This window comes from Rousettus aegyptiacus, unplaced genomic scaffold, assembly GCF_014176215.1.
Source record: "Rousettus aegyptiacus isolate mRouAeg1 unplaced genomic scaffold, mRouAeg1.p scaffold_m13_p_11, whole genome shotgun sequence".
Classification (NCBI taxonomy): domain Eukaryota; kingdom Metazoa; phylum Chordata; class Mammalia; order Chiroptera; family Pteropodidae; genus Rousettus; species Rousettus aegyptiacus.
The window spans coordinates 89,652,033-89,673,049 of record NW_023416286.1 but is presented as its reverse complement, the minus strand read 5'-3'; the positions used below and the strand labels follow the sequence as shown (position 1 = coordinate 89,673,049).

The 21,017-nt window shown below is 37.3% G+C and overlaps 1 protein-coding gene and 1 pseudogene across 3 annotated transcripts in view; both read left to right on the top strand.

Moving 5' to 3' along the window:
• Positions 1–21,017, top strand: part of ELF1 (E74 like ETS transcription factor 1) — a 92,362-nt gene that overhangs the window by 63,305 nt on the left and 8,040 nt on the right. For all 3 annotated transcript variants that reach the window (XM_016158163.2, XM_016158160.2, XM_016158162.2), the window contains exons 3-8: positions 4,937–5,117; positions 11,415–11,522; positions 12,886–13,053; positions 18,018–18,101; positions 18,728–18,920; positions 20,231–20,680. In XM_016158163.2, the coding sequence (XP_016013649.2) occupies positions 4,937–5,117; positions 11,415–11,522; positions 12,886–13,053; positions 18,018–18,101; positions 18,728–18,920; positions 20,231–20,680 (1,184 nt within the window). The remainder of the gene's footprint in view (positions 1–4,936; positions 5,118–11,414; positions 11,523–12,885; positions 13,054–18,017; positions 18,102–18,727; positions 18,921–20,230; positions 20,681–21,017) is intronic.
• On the top strand, positions 14,288–14,406 carry LOC118609873 (annotated as a pseudogene).

Here is a 21,017-nt window from a genome sequence, read left to right as displayed (position 1 = left end):
AGTCCTATGTTGAAGTCATAACCTCTAGTATCTTAGAATGTCATCTTATTTGGAAATAGTCATTGTGGTTGTCATTAGTTAAGATGAGGTTATACTGGAGTAGAGTGGGCCCCAAATCCAATGTGATTGGGATCCATATAAAAACAGAATATTTGGGCACAGATACATACTGGGAGAACACCATGTGAACGGAGCGGACCTTCTCTCAGCGGCCCTCGGGGGGACCCAGCCCTGCCGGCACTTTGGTTTCAGACCTCTAGCCTCCAGAATTGTGCAACGATAAATTTCTCACCCACCCTGTGGCACTTGTCCATATCGGCCCTAGCAAACTAATACAAGTCCCTGTGTTTTATTTATTTTTAAAATATAAATCTAGGAAAATTCAGCATTTGAAATTTTGCCACGCCTTCATTTAAGAAGTTGAGAACCATTTCTCTATTATAAAGAATTTTAGGGCATGAAGTTCTCAAGGTTCCCGACTCAGACTAGCTGGTTGCCAGTCAGTTTAAAAGGCAGGAATTTAGTAAGAGCCCAGATCAGCAGCTGGAGTTTCAGGGTTGGTATTTTTCTTCTCTTTATGGTAGTAGATTTGTTACAGTCACCTGAGAGAGGTTTTCTGGATGTACAGTTGTCCCTTGAACAGCATAGGGGTTAAGGGCGCCGACCACCATGGATTCGAAAATCCTGTTACAACTTAAACTGGCTCTCTGCATAGTGGATTCCCAACCACAGATGGAAAATACTGTTTCCACTGCTCTCAATCTGTGGTTGTCAGATCTATGGATATAAAACTTGGAGATACAGAAGGCCAACTGAAAAAAAAATCCACATATAAGTTGACCTGTGCAGTTCAAACCAGTGTTGTTCAAGGGTTAAGTCTATTTTGTATATACAAATTCAGGCATATTACCTAAGATTCAGAGTTAGTATGTTTCTTGTATATGAATTAATAGTTCCCTGGAGAAATTAGAGTTGAACGACTTCGAATATACATCATTATTTCAGTGGACTAGAGTGACCGATACTTATCATGAGAAGAGCAAGTATCTTAAGACGAGAAGACAGTATGGATACATTGAGAATCACCCTGGGAAGTCCCAGGGGCCCAAGAGGAACTGGCTATGCCCACACGATTAGATTCGGATTGGAGGGGCCCTGAAAAAAAGTGTTATTGAAAGTCACACCTCAACACAACTTACCTATTCTGCTTTTCTAAACAGAGCCAAGTAAGTATGTCAACAAAACAACATGCACCGTGTTTAAGGCTGACCCCAGCAGTGTACAGGGAAAGAACGTGGACCCTGCGGTCATTTGAAGTCAGGGCGCTACCACTTCCTAGCTCTGTGCCTGTGATAAATTATGTCCCTTTCCTGCAAGCCTGTTTTCCCAGTATGAAATAGATAATCCAGGGTTATCTCCCTCATCGATCCTCTGCTGTTTATATGAGGTGTTAATCCATGGAAAGCCACGGGCAGAATGCCTGGTACATGTTACGTGCTAGTAAATGTTAGCTCATAGCGGCAGTAATGGCAATGGGTACGTTAATCTCTTCTATTGTAGTGTATTAAATTTAGACAGCTTTAGGATCCAGGCCCTTAAAATACATCTTAAAACAGAACCCGGAAGTGCCCTTCCGGGATCAGCTCGTGCTCTTCTTTCATGTAAAGTGCGGGGAATGCAGTCAAGACAGGACTGAGAAAGGCCCTGCGTCGCCTGGCCCACGGTCCTTTTCACATGCTGCTACCTTCTAACTCACAGAACCATGTGACCCTTTCCATTCCTTTTTTTAAAAAAAATATATATATATATTTATTTATTTTTAAGTTTATTGGGGTAACGTTGATTAATACAATCATATATAACTTTCAGGTGTACGTTATCATTTGACATCTGTATATTCTATTGTGCGTTCACCACCCAAAGTCCAGTTTCCTTCAGCTACCCTGTATTTGGTCCGTTTTACCCACTTCACTCTCCCCCTGACCCTTTTCATTCTTAATTAAGTTTTTGTTTCCAAGAAAACTAATTTTTTTCTCTCTGCTTTTGTATACTTGATGTTTTTCTTAATAAACAGTTTAAAATTATTAAAAGATTTGAAATGAAAAATAATTGTTTAAAACAATTAGAATATGGTTGATTATACATAGACCGTCTCTGTTAGGGAACAAAAACTGGTAACAGTGGCCACCTCTGGGGAAGCACACTCTCACCGGAGCAGACGTAGGGTTGACTAGAGTGACAAGTGACAGAGTGCTCCTGGGACCTATAAATTCTGGAGGATAACCAAGTCCTTCAGTTGACCTACAGGTGAGTAGAATAGCACAAGGAAGAAAGTGGTAACAAGTATCTGTAGTTGTTTGAAACTTGGGGACTAAATAGATTCAGATAAAATTTTGGAGATATCCCTTGTCACATCCACACTCTTAACACTCATTAACCAAAAGTCCTGGGCCGAATAGATTTGGAGAGGGAGGAGAACTTTGGTTTCCCTTGGGCGAGGATGGCACCTGTGAATTGCATTGGCGTCCTGCTGTCTCTGACTTAGTGACTTTGGGTAAATTTCTCAAGCTAATTCCTCATCTGCCAATGGATGGAGATGATAAGCCCTCTTCTTACCTGCTACATAGGATTTTGCAGCAGAAAATGGAGTCATGTGAAAATTAACTGAGTTCTAGGCCTAGGCTTGTCAAAAGACCAGAAGCTTAACTTGAGATCTTCAGAGGGAAGAGGTTGGATTGTATGTACAGTTTTCACCTCAAAAAAGAGAAGGGAAAGCCAGATAGTCAATTATTCTTTGCTTTGCCCACTTTATGTGATACTTTCTCATGTGTGTAAATCTTCTACTTTCTGTTTTAAAACTCATGATTTGGAGAACCAGTTTGCTTCTAAGTTCCTCTTTTTTTGAAATAGGAAGAAACATTTTGAAATAAAATGATCTAGATATGTTTTAGCAGTGTTACCCCAAATTTAAGAGTATAGCAGTCATGAAAGCACGAAAAGTATCTGTTTAGCAGCTATGATGTATTTAATTTAGGTAATTAAATTCTTATGATAGAAGTGATAGTTAATTTCAGTGTGCAGTGCTACAAATATACTAATTTTAAAAGATGGAGACTGCTTAGTTATAATGAAACCATAAATAACATTTTTAATATGGTAGACTTACTCAAGGAAAGTGACAAAGTACCTGAAATTATTATGTATGGGGAGTAAGTTTTTCTTATATTTAAAAAGATACTACTCTATGGGAATATGTTTAAGAAACAGGATAGTTACATAGTCTTGAGCTATCTTCCTATAAGATACTTACTGATTAGAAAGGGGAAAAGAGTAACTTTATAGTGAAAAAACCTGGTGGACATGACTCCAACTAAGTGATCAAGTTAATGCCACTAGTGATGGGATGAAAATGATTTATTTGGAAGGACACAACATTACTTTTTTGATATTCTTGCCAAAAATACAAACTGAATCTAATCTTGAGTTAATCTAACACAAACCCAAATTGGGGGACATTTTATAAAACAACCTATATTTTTCAAGTCTCATGATCATTAAAGACAGAAACCGAGAACTGCTCTAAAGGGGAAATTTTTCCTGATTCAAAGTTGTCATGAAGAAATACGATGTTTACTAAATGAAACCTATGATTCTACATTGATCCTGACCCTTTTTTGTTTCTTTATTTTTTAAAAGGACGTTGATGAGACAATTGGAGAAATTTGCATAAGATCTGTAGATTAAGTAATAGTGCTATATGAGTGTTACTTTTCTGGTTTTGATCATTGTACTAATATGTGATAACCATATTTTTAGGTTTTATACACATTATTATATTTTATACACATTAGTACTTAGGGTTAAAGGAGCAGTATGTCTGCCACTTTCAAACAAATCAGAAAAATAGATATAGAAATAATAATATAGAAAGAGAATGATAGCTGCGATTAAGTATTAAAATTTGGGAATATGGATGAAGGTTGTAGGGAATTCTTTGTGCTACTTTTGCAACCTTTTTGAGCCTGAAATTAAAAAGAAATGGAGATCATAACTTTATGAGGTTTTTCACTAATTGATTTTTTTTTTTTTTTTTTTTTGCACAAATAGGCTGTTTATTGCATACCAGTGGTTTGGGGGAATTGTGATTTGAATAGAAATATTAATATGAAAATGTGGCAAATGAATAATACCATTACAGAACGATAGGTAGAGCAATATAAAAGGAATTGATAAATGTCAAAGTGTTTTTACTATGTTTGAAAAGTAATTCTACAGATAGCCCTCATTATTATTACATAGAATTATGTTTCATGTATATGTTATATTAATATGTTTAAAAAAACTTTTTATTTGGTTTTCACTTTGATTAACACTGAATTCTTTTCATGACCAATTAACAGATCTTTGAATAGGTTGTTCAAAACCCTCTCTGAGTCCATTTCCTCTTCTGGAAAATGAGGCGACTGGGATAGATTACACAAGGGTCTGTTCAGTTCTAAAATTCTGTGGTCTTATAACCAGGTAGAAAAACAGAAGTTCATGTTCCCGTTTGAGTCGAAAGTTGTTGTTAAATACGGCCTGTCTGCCAAGTGACAGTAATAGTTATTTAAACTCACAGACATTTTTCTGTCAAACTTTTGTAGAGATTTTAATTGTACATTTAATCGTGTGTCACTTCTTATGCATTAATGATATTAGTAAACTTAGTGTGGTTTAAAAGTTTACTTTGGTAGGCTCTCCCAGTGAAAACCTGGTTGTTAGGGCTCAAAATTGGTAATGAAAGTTCATGGGGTCTTAATAGACACATGCTCTCTGGGACCATCACGTACAAGCAGCTGATGATGTGAGAACTACACTGATGTCCTGCATAAAACAATTTTTTGGTTAGATTTGATCAAAGCAAGACGTCGTTAACCCTGGTCCCCTTGCCCCGCAGCTCGGTGACCCAGCGATTTTTCCGGCTGTGATCGTGGAGCACGTTCCTGGTGCCGATATTCTCAACGGCTATGCCGGCCTGGCCTGTGTGGAAGAGCCGAGTGACATGATTACGGAGAGCTCCCTGGACGTCGCCGAGGAAGAAATCATAGACGACGACGACGAAGACATCACCCTGACCGGTGAGTAGGCCTCCGGCGGGACCTCCCTTCGGCAGCGTCTTCGCCAGCGTCGTAGCCCTGTGACGTGGTGCCAGGTCCCTAACTTGGTTTGGAGGAGCTCCGCCACCTGCAGAGGGTCGAGCCCTTCAAGAATGAGCGTGCGTTTTCGTTCTCACCTCCCCTCTATTCTTGCTTAATCTGTTCGAGATGCACGTGACAAAGTCCGAGGCACGTTACAGGAACCAAACCGACCCCATTTATCATGTCTCCTCCGAGCCCTCTTTCTACGCCTAGCTCTACACTCCTGAGAACATCATAGGGAAAAAGATAGGAAAGTTTTTCTTCTTTTTTTCACTACTGCTGCATGAAGCAAAATAAGAGGCGATCGTCCAAATCATAGAATAAGGTGCTGAGATGTAAAGAAAAGGCCCCTTCAGGGTCAGCCAGCCTGGTAGGAAATTTAAAACATGAGGAGTTCAGCCCCCGAGTGCGGGGTGCGGTGGGGTTGCTGCTCTCATCAGGTGTAGACGTTGGTGTGCTCGCACACTTGTGTCGCTACACGTTTGCCTCTGGGCCAGACGTGCTGGAAGCATTTGAGAAAATCAGTTATCTGGAAGCCTTTGTTTAACTTCTCTGCCTTTGAGTGATGTCTTGAGAAAGCAAAGGACCTCGTACCCCACCTCAGTCTAGAGGGATTGTCGTGGGGAGTCCTGGGCTTTGGAGACGCTAAGGGAAGACAGAGGGGCGGGGAAGGCACACTTCGTACACCTCACCGATGAGCCCTGGGCAGCACCGCAGGTGATGGAGATGAATCACTGTTAAGATTTACTGTTAACATTTTTCAGTATGGTAGTAGCAAAGTGTTAGGTTCTTTATCTTTTTACGCACATATACGAAAACATGTAGAGATGGAACTTGGTATCTTGAATTTCGTTAAAGTAAACCCCGAGGGCAGTGAGTGGAGGACAGCCGAAAGCAGGTGGACCGTGTGTGGATAGTGGTCGTCGCTGAGGATGGATATGCGAGAATTCATTATACTGCGTCGTAATTTTGATATTTTTTTGCCATTTTCAGTAATAAAAAGGTTGAACTATTTATGTATGTGTAGCTTATATTAATGGCTGCAGCTGTCATCTGTAATACCTGATGCCAGATTTTCACGTTTATCAAAACACTTTCATTTTTATCATTGATTTATCTCATATCAAGTTTAATATAAATTTTGAACTTATAAAATAAATGTATGTTGATCAAATGCCACTTTTATCTGTTTTTATGTTAGATATGTTAGAAGTCTATGTAAGGTTTTATTTGGCAAAAAGCTTGTGCTATTTAAAAATTTGAAAACAATTTGACTATGAGCTCTTATCTATGTGGAGATTCTTCTTTCATTGCCAGCCTTTGAGGATAGAATAGTGAAATTATTAAAGGAGATGTAGAAATTAGATTTCGGCAAATGGAAGGTAACCACGATGACCATATTCATTAGTAAATCTCCTCTTTAAAAAATACTGTTATGATTCTCTTCTTTCACATTTACTTCTATTTTTACAAGGTCAAACATAATATTTATTTATTCATGATAATTTCAAAGGTCTTTAATGAGCTGTTTCCTAAGTTATTATAGTATAAGTGTTTTCTGTCCTTGGTATAAATAATAGATTTTAACTAGTTCCCCAATTGTGACTAACCTATTATGAAGTTTAAAAATATGTGTCTTAAAAGCTATGGGTTTTATTATTGCCTACAAGAAGTATTTGTCATCCATTTAATAAAAGGCCAACATTTTCTTTATATTTTTAAAAGCTAGATGTACTATTCTTTGTTTTCTTTCCTTTTTCATGTGAAACCCACCAATTTATTTTGCATTAACTGACCTAAGCACTGCAGCTGTATGGAATAAACAGTTTTACAAATTTGACCATTGATATTAAACGCATTTAGCTGGCCTCACGTTTTTGAAATTTCAGAGAGTAGCATGATTTCCATATGGAGCTGTGGAATGATTTCTAGTGTATATGACTTTAAAAACAAGGTTCAGGACAGCACAAATAGTATGCTTGCTACCTTTGTTTCAGAGAGGCAAAAGAATGTAAGTGATATGTGTGTGTTTGCTTATATTTAAAAAATAGATAAACCAAAACTGATAAAAATGGTTCTTTACAGGGAGAAGGAGGGGACAGGGATGAACGCTAGAATTCTCTAAATGTACTTTGTTTTGTAGCTTTTACTTTGGATTGTGTAAATGTTTAACAGAATTATAAAACAAAAGTAAATCCAGAAGAGGGAAAATTCGAAATCTCTAAAAATTGAAGCATACTAAAACAAACGAACCCAATTATTGAGTTGTTAGTATAACCATGCACAGAAGACTTATTTATTATTTAAAGCAATTTTTAAGGCTGTACATTTCCCAATGGGATGTAGTCTAAGAAGCAAAAAGCAAAAACAAAACTACAAAGGAAACTCAAACCATTTTCAGTAATTATATTCTTAGTAATAACATGGCTGTTGTTTTAAAACTTTGTGTGTGTGAGGGATAGTAGGGTAAAATCAATTAAATAACGAAGTTAGTGTTGTAAGACGCCAAGATTTATAGAGTTAAACAAGATATGCAAATGCTAAATTGCGAAAGTTAAGTAGATTTTATAATTCTATAAATTCTTTACAAATTATGTAAGTCTAAAAATAAATTCTTTAATGCTAGTTGAAAATACTAGTATGAACTCACGTTGTATCTTCTTTAAAAACAAAGCCAAAATATTTTCTAGCCAAACATGGGCAACTGGAACATCTATAAGAATAGTAACCGCAATAGACTGAAGCAAATATAATGTTTAAATCCATGATCTCCTAACAATACTTACACACAGCTATCGTGAAAACTGACAGTTTAAGGTTAAGATCAAACAGTTATTCTGTTTTCGCTATATGAACTGTATCACTGACTAACTAGATTATTAGATGAGAAGTTTCTCTTTATAGTAGTGTTCCAGCAAATAAATGAAAAAGGAAAGGTAAATAGAATATTTGCATTTCGTGACCCCCAATGAATTTAATAGGAGTAGGTATTCAGCATCAACAGTTACCACGAAAAGAGCACACCAGGCTCTTGGGCCTTTTAGTGGAAGAAAACATCATCACAGATGAAAGAGAGCCTTCCCCCAAAAATTTGACCAGAATTCGATGGAGCCTCCAGAACTGACTGCCAGTTTTGAGGAAATGTAGAAAAATGTGTTGCATTGCACAATGGGAATACAATTAGCAAAATCCAGGTTGTGGGAAATTATACAAGACAAACAGTCTGATTTCTTCATTAAATGCAAAGAAAAGACAGACAGACAGACAGAGAAATGAAAAGAAACTCCAGAAACCTGTCAATCAGTTGCAATTTGAAGATCTTACTTGGATTCTAATTCAAACAAAAAACTGTCCCCCCACCGCTATTTATGATATTTGAGACATTGGACATCTGAATGCTATTTGACATTAAGGGAATATCGATTTTTTTTTTTAATGTGTGATAATGGTATTATGTTTGTTTTCAAAATACAGCCTTTATCTGTTAGACATTGTGAAATATTTACTACTGAAATACGAGGATGTTTAGAATTTGCATCAAAATATTATGAAGGTGGAGGAATGCATAGAAAGGTAGATAAGCCAAGACTATCCATGAGTTGATCATTGCTGAAGAGGTGTGATGAATATATAGGAATTCACTATATTCTATAATTATTCATAGTCATATTATTATATGACTGTTTACAATTTTCCAAAATATTTTTTAGAAAACCAATCAATTTCCTAACTTTGGCCGTCGAGAAAGCTTAACAGTAATGAACAATCCAACAGCCGTAGACACTCCTAATATACAAATTATGGTCTCTGAGTGGACTTTTCACTAAAGGTACTAGAGTACCTGGAAGAAACTGCTCATTCTGGGTTTGGCGCAGATAGCCTGTAATACCTTCTCATCCCGGAAGGCACGGAAGCTATCAGAAATTATTCAGATCATGTCTAAAAGACCCAGGAGCCAGCTTTAGTTCCCAGTGGCCAAAGATGGGACATGTGGAGAATTATTAGGAACTATAACCACAAAGGATTGAAGAATACCGAATGTGTTAAAGTCTGTATTCACAGTGATACCAAAAAAGTAACTCCATGGTCACTTTTGGAAGAACCAAGGAAGCCCATTTATTCTAAAAAACAGTAAATAATGGAAAAAGAATTAAGCATTTAACTTGTCGTTATCGTATGAACCATGGCTGAGGATAACCAGGTAGTTGATTCGGAAAGTTGTTCTTTATAGAAAATTTTCGCTAATAAATGCTGAAGGGATGATAGGATTGGAATTCCTCATGAAATAGTGGATCTAGGCAACTATCATTAATAACTGCTAAAGCCGTTAGAGAAAAGACTGGCAGAGAATTTCGTAATGGGTAGATCAGGCTCATAGACCTTTAACTCGATTCTCAATCTTAGCAGTACTGAAAGAATACTATGAGACTTTATAGGGTTAACCTCAAGAGCCACATAGAATCAGCATTGCCTTTGACACATTCTCGCCAAGAAAAAAAAAAAAAAGGAATGTGAATCTAATCAAACTTTTAGATGTGACTATAGGTTTACAGGAACTACATGGGGGGTAATCAGCAAAATCTATAATGTGGGAAACTACAGACAGATGACCCTGTTTCTTTTATGATAAACAGCAAAAAGGGGCGGGGGAGGAGCGGGGGAGGCAGTATATGTCACCAAATGTAATGTACAAACTTTGGATCCTGATTTGAATAAACCAACTTAAAAAAAAAAAAAACAAACCTGAGACAATTAAGTCTTGATGCGTGGGGTTTATTATATGATTTTCTCTACTTTTGTATATGTTTGAAACTTTTCATTTTGGAAAGCTTAACAGAGAAGTGGTTTGAAATGCTCCTTGTTGTCTGCTCTTAGTCGATAGGCAACTAAGTTGTGATACGTGATAATTTTATCATTTTCATCTACCCAGCAGACTTTAAAATATTTTATAAAACTCAATATCTAGAGTTACGTAATGTTTAGAAGATGATAGTTAACTGTTGAGTTGTCTGTCCCTTATTTGCCTGATCGTTTAAAAATTTAATTTTACTAGGATGTTTTTCTCAATTCATAGAATTTCAAAGCCCTAACAAGGAGTACTATGCCCTTTTAATATTTTTAATCTTAATTTTAAATTTGCCTTAACTTTACAAGATTTAAAATAAGAGGCTTAAGTTTTTAATAGTAGGTTATATAGATATCTATATATATATCTATGTAATATAGATATAGATATTACATGTTATTTTTTAAAAACACATACTTAAAAAATAACATGTAATTTTATCACGGATATTGAGGGGAAAATACAGCAAGTGAGTATAAGGTGTTATGGATAATGACTATCACATTCAGGAGACTTGAATTTATCCACAAAAAGAGTACATTTATAGCTTTTTATGTAGTTTCATGGTTCTGATCCTAGAAGTAAAGGGCTTAAAAGCCATTCAGGAATTCACTGTGCAACTATTTGGGACACCTGCCTGTAATGCAGAGAAGTGTCAAATATCTAGCATGTACTTGGATTCATTTTCATTTGTGTTTTAATATTTTTTAAGAACATTAAGAAAAAAAAACATAGACGAGGTACAGCCCATAGCAGGGGAATAAGTGTTCTTCAATACACGCTCGTGACTATGACCAAAAGCTTTTGGAGAGGAGAGAGTGGCAGTTCACTCACTATAGAGGAATAGAAGAAGAGTCAGAGATTCACAGAGACCCATGTTCACGCCTTTTATGAACTAAGAGCATTGGAGTCAGCGTTAGAGCCCAAAGGGCACTGCACAGTATCAGCCAGTTGTTTTGTAGCATGGAACGCAGTGACAGACTGGCTTAGTGGCACGCCTGTCACTCCTGAACCATTTCTAACCAAGTCCAATGCCCATCTTATTTATTCTTGAAAATGTAAGAATCGCTGGAGAAATGGCTCGAGGCATCCCTCCAGAGTATGAGCCATTTTGCTGATTCTTCCACCTCCCGGCATCTTGCAGACTTTTTTTTTTTTTTTTTTTTAGATTTTGCTTTTTAATAAAAACCTCACATCTTGAAGAGATTTTTTAAACAAGAAAGACAAGTATTTAATAGTAATATTGAGTATAGATTTCTATCTGTTGGTACAAAGTAAGTGCATAAAGCTAAGTGAGGGAGGTATCCTGGTTCGGGAGACCAGGGTCTCTGTGTTTCCGAGCAGCACATGTCTCGTAGCTGATTCTCTTCTGTTCTTCCGATGTGTTGTAGTTGAAGCTTCCTGTCATAATGGGGACGAAACGATTGAAACGATCGAGGCCGCGGAGGCACTCCTCAATATGGATTCTCCTGGCCCTATGCTGGACGAAAAACGGATAAGTGAGTGCTTCTGTGTTCCGATCGTCCTTGTTTATATACTCTGACAAGTGATTCTTGCCCTCTCTCTCTATTTGATGGTAAATGTCAAGAGACCAGAGATATGTTTTATACTTTTTTAGCCTGAAGCATGTTTTAAGGTATAGTACTAGCCTAGGCACCTTCGCTAAAGTGTTCAGATAAACAAGACTTTTTTTTTTTTTTAATTTGGGGAGTGAGGCCTTTAGGAACAAAAAAGTAATTTAGTTGCCACATAGCAGGTGATACAGAATTTCTTCCCTTAACCTCATTGGTGAAAGTATTAAGATATTTAGGGCCAAAATTACTATCGTAATTTAGTGATCTCTATAGATAGTCATCAGCAAATAGGCAAACATCCATTGAAAAGTGTTCTAACGCTTCATGGCATAAAATTCATTGCCACACTTGATTTGCTTTTAAATCTGTGATCTCCTTTGGGCTCTTCTGACAAGAAAATAGTTAAATTCATAAAGCTTAATTAATACTAAATCAATTCAAGATGTTTATTGAATATTTTCTGTGCATACTAGTGCATACAAATGAATAGATAGTTCCTCTTTCCTCAAACCTACAATTTAATTTTGAAGATAGTTATTTATGTTAATAGCTGTAAAAACCGAAAATAAAAGCCATGAGAGGGATAACGGTGTTTTCTCGAAGGAGAAGGCACTCCAGCTGAGAACATCTGAGACAGGATCAGAGGCTGGCCTTATGGAGGGAGTTCTTCGACCTGGGCTATACATGAGGAATAAACTTCTAATGGGTAGAGACAGAGAAGTATATTTGAGGTAGAAGGAAAAGATTGAGCCAAAGACACAGACCTGTAAAAAAAATGAAACGTTATAGATAAAATGCCTTGGTAGGGCTAAAAGTGTAAGCTTCGTTCTGGGTGGGAGAGGAGATTGGAAAGGTAGGTTTGTGGAAGTTTTGAATGGCATGCTGTGGAGTTTGGGTTGTTCTTATCCTTTCTCCCCTATAAACTAAGGGAAGATAGGTAGGTTTCATTTTTCTTTGTAATTTTCATAGCGTAAAGTTTTTATAGAGAAGAATAGTACGGTCGGGTCAGACTTAGGTTTCAGAGATAACCGTAGCAGCGCCGTGAAGAATGGAGAAGAGAGATGAGACAGGCTGGTGATGGGAAGTCGAGGAAGGAGGACGTTGAAATAGTTCAGTCAAGGCCGGGCTGGCTTGAGGTACCCGATTTAGGGCAGAGGAAATAAAAAGCAGGGACTAGATTTCAAGATTTTATTTCTACTTCAGTCTTCATAAAAACAGGAAATTGCTCTATGAAATTAGTCTGATTTATAGTACAAAGTCGATAATTAGTTTATTTTATTTCCATTAGATAATAACATTTTTAGTTCCTCTGAAGATGACATTGTCGTTGCCCCAATCACTCACGTATCCGTCACATTAGACGGGATTCCTGAAGTGATGGAAACTCAGCAGGTTCAAGAGACATATACACACTCGCCAGGAGCCTCCTCACCGGAACAGCCTAAGAGGAAGAAAGGTAAGTGGTTAAATCGTTTTGGACGAACGGTCAAGTCTTGATGTGGAATCGCAGTGTAATTTTTATTAAAAGATGTTTTTATACCATTTAAAACTTACCATAAGAAAAAAGTGAGGGTTACGCAACATAAATTAAGGGGTATTTCTTCATATCAGATGCCTTTTTAAAAAAATTAGATTATTCATTCATTTAAAAAATTAGGTCTATCTTACAGAGAAGGTATTTTCCAACTTTGTAAAGCCTCAATCTTTTATCTAAACCCTTGTGTCCACACTCAGAAAGAGCTTGGGGATAAGGGCAGGCCACCCTCCTCCCGTGGACGTAGTTTGAAACCACCAGCATAGATTCCAGTATAAGACTCCCGTGGGAAAAATGGTTTGAAAATCAGCAGGTAAGTAATTGCAGAGGAAAATGTTAGAATGTGTTAAGGGAATTTTTAACTTTTTACAAACTCAGAAAGTACTTATATTTTAAAGTCTGACACTCTTTTCATTTTATCACCTTCTGACTTAACTCTAGCTTGTTTAATATTTTGAGTTTAATATCTTGGTTAATGGCATCTCCGCCAGCCACGCAGTAACCTAACTTCACATGAAAGTAAGGAAAATTCTCAGAGCCAAAAATGAAGAGGAAAACAGAAACAGTAAGAATGAGCTGACACTACAGCCCCTCTGAAGGGCCGAGAGTTTATGGCTTGGGTTTTTTTTGTTTGTTTGTTTGTTTTTTGCCCTTGTAGAGGCCAATACTAGGTCTCGATTCAGTGGAAGATGGGGAATGGGGCAGAGACCTCAGCGTATAATTGGGATCCTTGAGAGGCTGTACCCTCACGGGAAAAACAGGTTGCTCATTGGCATAGACAGATGTCAGGGAAGTGTGTGTTCCTCGGGTGGGGCTCTGAGTAGAGAAATTCTTCCTTTGAAAGTTCATAATCCTAGGCTTGCCTTAACCTAGGTTTGATTAGATTTTAAACTGTCACTGTTTGGGGGAGTTTGCAGCCAAGTAGTTAACATAAAAGTAACCCCAGGCTAGCAATAGCTTAGGGACACCAGCCAGAAATTCTTATAAAATTGTTCTGGCAGATCTGACTTAAACCAGGCTGCAGAAGATTTCCTCGAGTAAAACTCTATTGATGGTGACGTCACATTTCAGTATTGCCGAATAGTGAAAGACGACCTTCCTGAATGAGAAACAGCAGAAGCAGGAAACCCGAGGGTTAGTTCTCTAAGAAGTTCAAGTCTACGGCCATGCCACCCTGAACAAGCCCAATCCCGTCTGATCTTGGAAGCTAAGCAGGGTTGGACCTGGTTAGTACTTGGATGGGAGACCACCCAGGAAGATCAGGTACTATAGGCATAAAAAACAAGGGATTGTAAGCTGACAAGGTACTTGCAATCTATCAGGTCAACCAAGGGTTGACTCGCCTAATAAAATTAAAAAAAAAAAAAAGTTCAATTAATAGAATCGTCAAGTAGAAACTTTCAACGAGTGTGATTGCAATTAAAGCAGAAGAAAACAAAAAACATGATCATAGAATAAGACTGTTAAGAATACCAGGTGCAACTTTCACTTCTAGTCAAGATGGAATAACAGAACCTGACTTCGCAACGATATTTTGGACATGACACAATGAGCACAAGCAAGGAAAGCAAAAATTAATAAGCGGGACCACATTAAACTGAAAATTTTCTGCACAGTGAAAGAAACAATCAACAAAATGAAAAGGCAGCCTATGGAATGGGAGGAAATATTTGCAAATCATGGATCTGGTAATGGGTTAATAGCCAGATTATATAAGGAACTCATACAATTTAGTAGCAAAAAAATAAACTAAACTAAACAATGGATTAAAAGATGGGCAGAGGACCTGAATAGGCATTTTTCTAAAGAAGACATACAAATGGCCCACGGGTACATGAAAAGATGACTTAGCATCACTAGTCAGGAAAATGTGAATGAAAACCAAAATGAGATATTACCTCATATCTATCAGAAAGGCTATCATCAAAAAGACAAGAGATAACAAGTGTCGAAGAGAACGTGGAGAAAAAGGAACTCTCGTCCGCTACTGGTAGGAATGCGAATGGTGCAGCCACTGTAGAAAACAGTATGGAGGTTTCTCAGAAAATTAAGAATAGGGCTGCCATGTTACCCAGCAATCCCTCTTCTGCATATCTACCCCCCAAGATTGAAAAGATAAGATAGATGTACCCCTATGTTCATTGCAGCGTTATTCACAATAGCTAAGTTATGGAAACAACCCAAGTATCCTTCATTAGATGATTAGATAAAGAAAGTGTGGTACATATATACAATGGAAGACTACTCAGCCATAAAAAAATTGATAAAATATTGCCATTTGTGACAACATGGATGGATTTGAGAGTATTATAGTAAATGAAGTTAAAATCAGGTGGAAAAGAAAAAGAACCTTATGATTCCACGCATATGCGGGATATAAAATGGAGAGCAACAAATGGACCAAGTCAAGTGAACGAATTCACGGACACAGGCAACAGGACGGTGGATGCCAGAGGATGGGCGATGAGGATGAAGAGGATAAAGAGGATGATGGGTGGAGACTAGACACTCGGTGTTGAGCACACCGCGCATATACAGATGTATTACGGAATAGTATACCTAAAACTTATACGGTGTCATTAACCGATGTTACCCCAATAAATGTAATTTTAAAAAAATTGTAAATAAATAAATACATGAATGGTGGTTACCCGTGGATTGGGCGGGCTGGGGAAAAGTGAGATGTAAAGATCACAAAGGGGCACAAAGTACTTTTGTGGGTGAAGAATATGTTTATTATTCTGAATGTAGTTCTGGTTTCACAGGTGCGCACCTGTCGAAACTTACAGATTATAAACTTTAAACACATGCAGTTTATTGTAAATTGTACCTCCATAAAGCAGCTTTTAAAAAGTAGAAAACTAGCATCCTACTTAATGGTGAAAGAATGATATGATAAAGAACCAAATAGAACACATAACATATGGGTTAAATGAGTCGCTGTTTAAAAATCATTGAACTCCAGTATAGATCTGATACAGAATAAAAAATATGAAACAGTTAGCAATGTGAAGATTGAATGAAAAGATCTTTAATCAGAACTCCAGAAGGAGAGACTATGTAGAGCAAGGAAGAGGTAATATTCAAAGATAATGACCAAAAATTTTCTAGAATGACATTAATTGTAGCATGGTACCTCCTGGGCAGTGTAACTAAAATAAGTTCAGGCCTCAAGTATAGTAAAAATGCAGAACACCAAAGACCTCCCTCCCCGCCCCCCGCCACACACACACACGAAAGACGAAACGAACAAACCAGGGAGAAACCGCATTACTCGAAGAGAATCGATGATCAGATTAGCAGCTTAGAAACTCCAGACAGAGGCTGAAAGGGTTGGATATCTTCAAAGTACTGACAAGAGATAACCGTCAATCAAAAATTCTGTACCAAACTAAGCTATAACTCACATGAAGCTGTGCCCCCTGCCACCATGAATAGTAAGGAAAATGTTGGAGTGGATGGAGTTTGGGTAGGCTTCGGATAGTGTCTGTCACGACCAAATCTAGTAGAGGAAAACAGTGGAATAAAGAAAACGGTATCTATCAGAAAAAGCGTGTGAAAAGAAAGCATAAAATGATATGGTAGGAGGGCTTGGGGCTAAACGAATTCGTGGCCTCTAACGCTAACACAGCCAGGAGCATCTGCCCCATGAGCGGGTTCTCTGCAGACGTCCTCAGCGGTAGACGCTGGGACACCCGGCCGACTAGGTTTGACATGTATACCTCTGGCAGTCATAAGAGAGGCCCAAAGAGAGTGATCTTTTTGACCTTCTTCTCCCTGACTCTGATTCACCCTATTCCTATTCAGTTTGTCTGAAGATGGGTCGTTACTAACCATGCGACTTTAGCTTTAGAATTCTGCTTTTCTGAATTACTGCCCCGTATTAACCCAGAATTCACCCTTGTGATCTAGACGAGAGAGAGAGAGAAAGAGAGAGAGAGAGAGAGAGAGAGAGAGAGAGAAAGAGAGAGAGTCGGCCTCAAGAAGGTTGGGGGAAGCGGTCCTAACTAAAAATAAAATATCCAGTCATACTTCCTCTTCATTATTTCTCATGGACAGAATGGCAGTCTGTTCACACAGCATGATCATCTCTCCCTAAATCCCGGCAACATTGCCACCGATTCGTCGTTCTAGATAAGTGGCAAGAGGAGATGACAACAAGGCCTTGGCATAGTTGGTTGACCCAGCCTAAGTCTGCCCAAAATGTGTTTTAATACTGTCGGAATGGACTTTTTGGAGACAGGATGATGGATAACCACAAGGTTTATTTGCTGTGAATTGAGAGAAATATAAAAAAAAAAAATGAGATGTTTAAACATGCACGGAAAAATAAAGATTGACGATGTGGTTCACCAAAATTTTGCCTCACTTATTTTTAATATCTCTATAGAGTTTCGGGAAGTTTCCAGTATTTGAGAACTAACTATGCGGAGATGTATTTAGTAGAGAGAAAAGCTAAAAATCCACTTCTTTCCTAACGTAAATAGCTTATACAACCAACACTAGACAAACCTATATGGCTTATTTTTTTTAACTCAAGGTTCATCAGCATCAAGAATAGTCCCCTAAATTTTTAAAAGCACTGTCAGTATTGTCACCTCAAAGATACGATGCAATGTTTTCAACTTAACCTCATTTTTATAAATGAGCCAAAGTATCATTTTTAGAGTTTGTGTCCTAACCTACATTAATGTTAAATTTTTACCGAAGTTATTTTTCTTTTAGTAAGTAACACTTAAAGGAGACCAATATATGTGATCCATGTTTAAAGTGTTTGGCACTTGAAATTTAGGATAAAGGACAAAATAGTATTTATTAACAGCTAAATTGTCCGTTCTCTCACACCTTCGAGGGCAGATATTTATGTAGAGCTGTTCTGATTTCAGGGAGAAAAACTAAACCACCGCGACCAGATTCCCCAGCCACTACACCAAACATATCTGTGAAAAAGAAAAGCAAAGATGGAAAAGGTAAGTACTGTTATAATTTCCCTATAATACTTACGGATCAGGTAACATTCAGATGGCTTTAAAATGTCTGCGTGTTGTAAGCAGAAACTGCCATACCGAAATGGATTTTACTGCTGCCACATGCTTATAAGATGACATTGCCACTTGGAGGAGTTCCTCCAGGTTAGGTTTTCACAGTGTAGACATTTTATTACATTGTATTGGAGTTCTAGTGTTTTAATAGCTGCTGCCTAAATTTGAAGAGAATTGTTATGGCTAATCCACTGACTCTACTATAAAGAGAACAACTTTCAAAAGGTTTTGTACAAGTCTTTTTCACTTTCTTCTATGTAATGGTTCTTGAAGAGCCAGAAAAAATCATCTCAAAGTGCTTTCGCCCCCTGCCATCACAAATCTAATTTTATTAGTCCCATATAATATATCTCTATTGAGATATATTATATGGGACTAATAAAAAGATCTATATTAAGCCCTAAAAATTATGACCATTATATTACTGATACTATCTGCGTTGTAGGATGTTTTTGTGTAATTAGAGATGGAACTATAAGACTGTCAGTTGTCTTTTATTATGCTGTTTCAAATGAAATTTTGGTCTGTTAAAAAAAAAATTGTTTTCGTTTCAGGAAACACAATTTATCTTTGGGAGTTTTTACTGGCACTGCTCCAGGACAAAGCTACTTGTCCTAAGTATATCAAGTGGACTCAGCGAGAAAAAGGCATTTTTAAATTGGTAGATTCTAAAGCAGTGTCCAGGTTGTGGGGGAAGCACAAAAATAAGCCTGATATGAATTACGAGACCATGGGAAGAGCTCTCAGGTACGCGGAGTGTTATAGCTCATTGTGTTAAGAATATAATTTCTTAAATGCTACGAAATAGGTAACTTCTAAAAAGTTAAGGAATTTAAAACGGTGAATTTTATTTATCGAAGTGCTAAAGCCACACTACTTATAGAAATTAGTATGCATTTAAACTGAAATCTGATTTCAATCAGGGAAATTGTTTGCCTTTCCAAGAAAGGTGTTCATGCAAAAAAAACATATATTTTATTTATAAAAGGGTCAGAAAACGATAGGCTCTGGTCAGATATTGTATGTTGACCACAGCGTTCATATGCTTTGAGCCATTAAACTTAAATTCAGCACAGAGTACACATAATGATGATGCAGGTGCTTAATCAGAGGGTGCGTTTTTAAACATGAATCTCCGGTGTGACGTGTAATATATTAAACATGAATCTCATGTGTGACGTGTAATATATTATGGTGGAATAAATTAATGCTTTGAGGATAATATTAGACATTGTGGAAATTTTCAACTAGGGTATAATTTTATTCTTTTTTTTTTAATAACATTTATTGAACAGATAGTGATAAATAATGTCACCTGTATTTATATGCCTTTCCAAAGTGTTGACATTTCAGTTGAATGACAAAATATTCTTCTGGATTTTAAACTCACTTGTAGTTTGTTTTTCTGTGATCATGCCATTTATTGTTCAAGAAATGCATTTATTTGAGAAAGATTTATTAGAATAGCAATGACGTGATAACTGGATAAGCTTTTTAAACCAGAAATACATATTTAGTTACAGTTTACTTTTGAACATACTTTTTGGTTATTTAATTAAAATTATTGACAAAATTGGAATCACTTCTACTTGTACATCATTAAATTTTATACAGAAAACGGAATTAGATTTACAGAATCAAATTGAAACTGGCAGGAACATTATATGAAGCTATGAAAGGGAAATAATTTCTCAAGATTGGTACCACATTGGATTATTCTGGCAAGTTAGACGAGTAGAGAGAGGAAGGAAGAAAGCGAAGGCTAGAAGAATCTGTATACTTTATCAATAACCCCTTAATTAAAATCGGTTTTAGATTTAGTTGATAATAAGGACTTTTCTCTATCTGTGAGCAAGTATGCTTTTTTACATATATTTAGAATAAAACATTTTTATACTATCTTATATAAAATAACTGCCCTTCATTTAGAAATTCTTTTATCACTTGTTTGTTTCCAACTTTAAACTGTAAGATTAGGGACTTTTCACTTTGGTGACTATTACTATAATTTATGTTTAGTTGAATGAAATAGTGATGAAATTGTCTGCTTTGCATAGGTACTATTACCAGAGGGGTATTCTGGCAAAAGTGGAAGGTCAGCGCTTGGTGTACCAATTTAAGGAAATGCCGAAAGATCTCATTTACATCGATGACGAGGATCCAAGTTCCAGCATAGACTCTTCTGATCCGTCACTGTCGGCCACAACCACTTCAAGTCGGAACCAGGCAAGCCGGTCAAGAGTGTCTTCGAGTCCAGGGATAAAAGGAGGAGCCACTACAGTTCTGAAACCAGGGAATCCTAAAGCTACGAAGTCCAGAGATCCTGTGGAAGCCGCCCAGCCATCAGAAGTCCTGAGGCCAGTGCAGGCCACACAGTCCCCGTACCCCACCCAGCTCTTCCGGACTGTTCACGTGGTGCAGCCCGTGCAAGCCGTCCCAGAAGGAGAAGCGGCCATCATCAGTTGCGTGCAAGACGAAACATTAAATTCTTCCGTTCAAAGCATTAGGTGAGAAATCTAAAGGTACCGATGTGTATTATTATGTGATGTTCCTGACCAGAGCCATTATTTGTTAAGTGAGTCCGGATTTAGAGTGAAAACAAGATTGACATGGATTTCAAGCTAGAACCCTTGGTCAACACAGCATTTCAGCAGCAATCTGTATTCTATCAGATCTCTGATTGTATCAGTGATTCCTTTATTTTTAAACTTGGGCATGACTTGATGTTATTCTGTTGGTTTAAGTCTAGTCCACTACACCTTTTAATAACTGGATTGATCCATACAAGAAGGGATCCACATCTAAGATAACCCAGAGCGTAGTTTCAGATCTTTTTTCAAATAG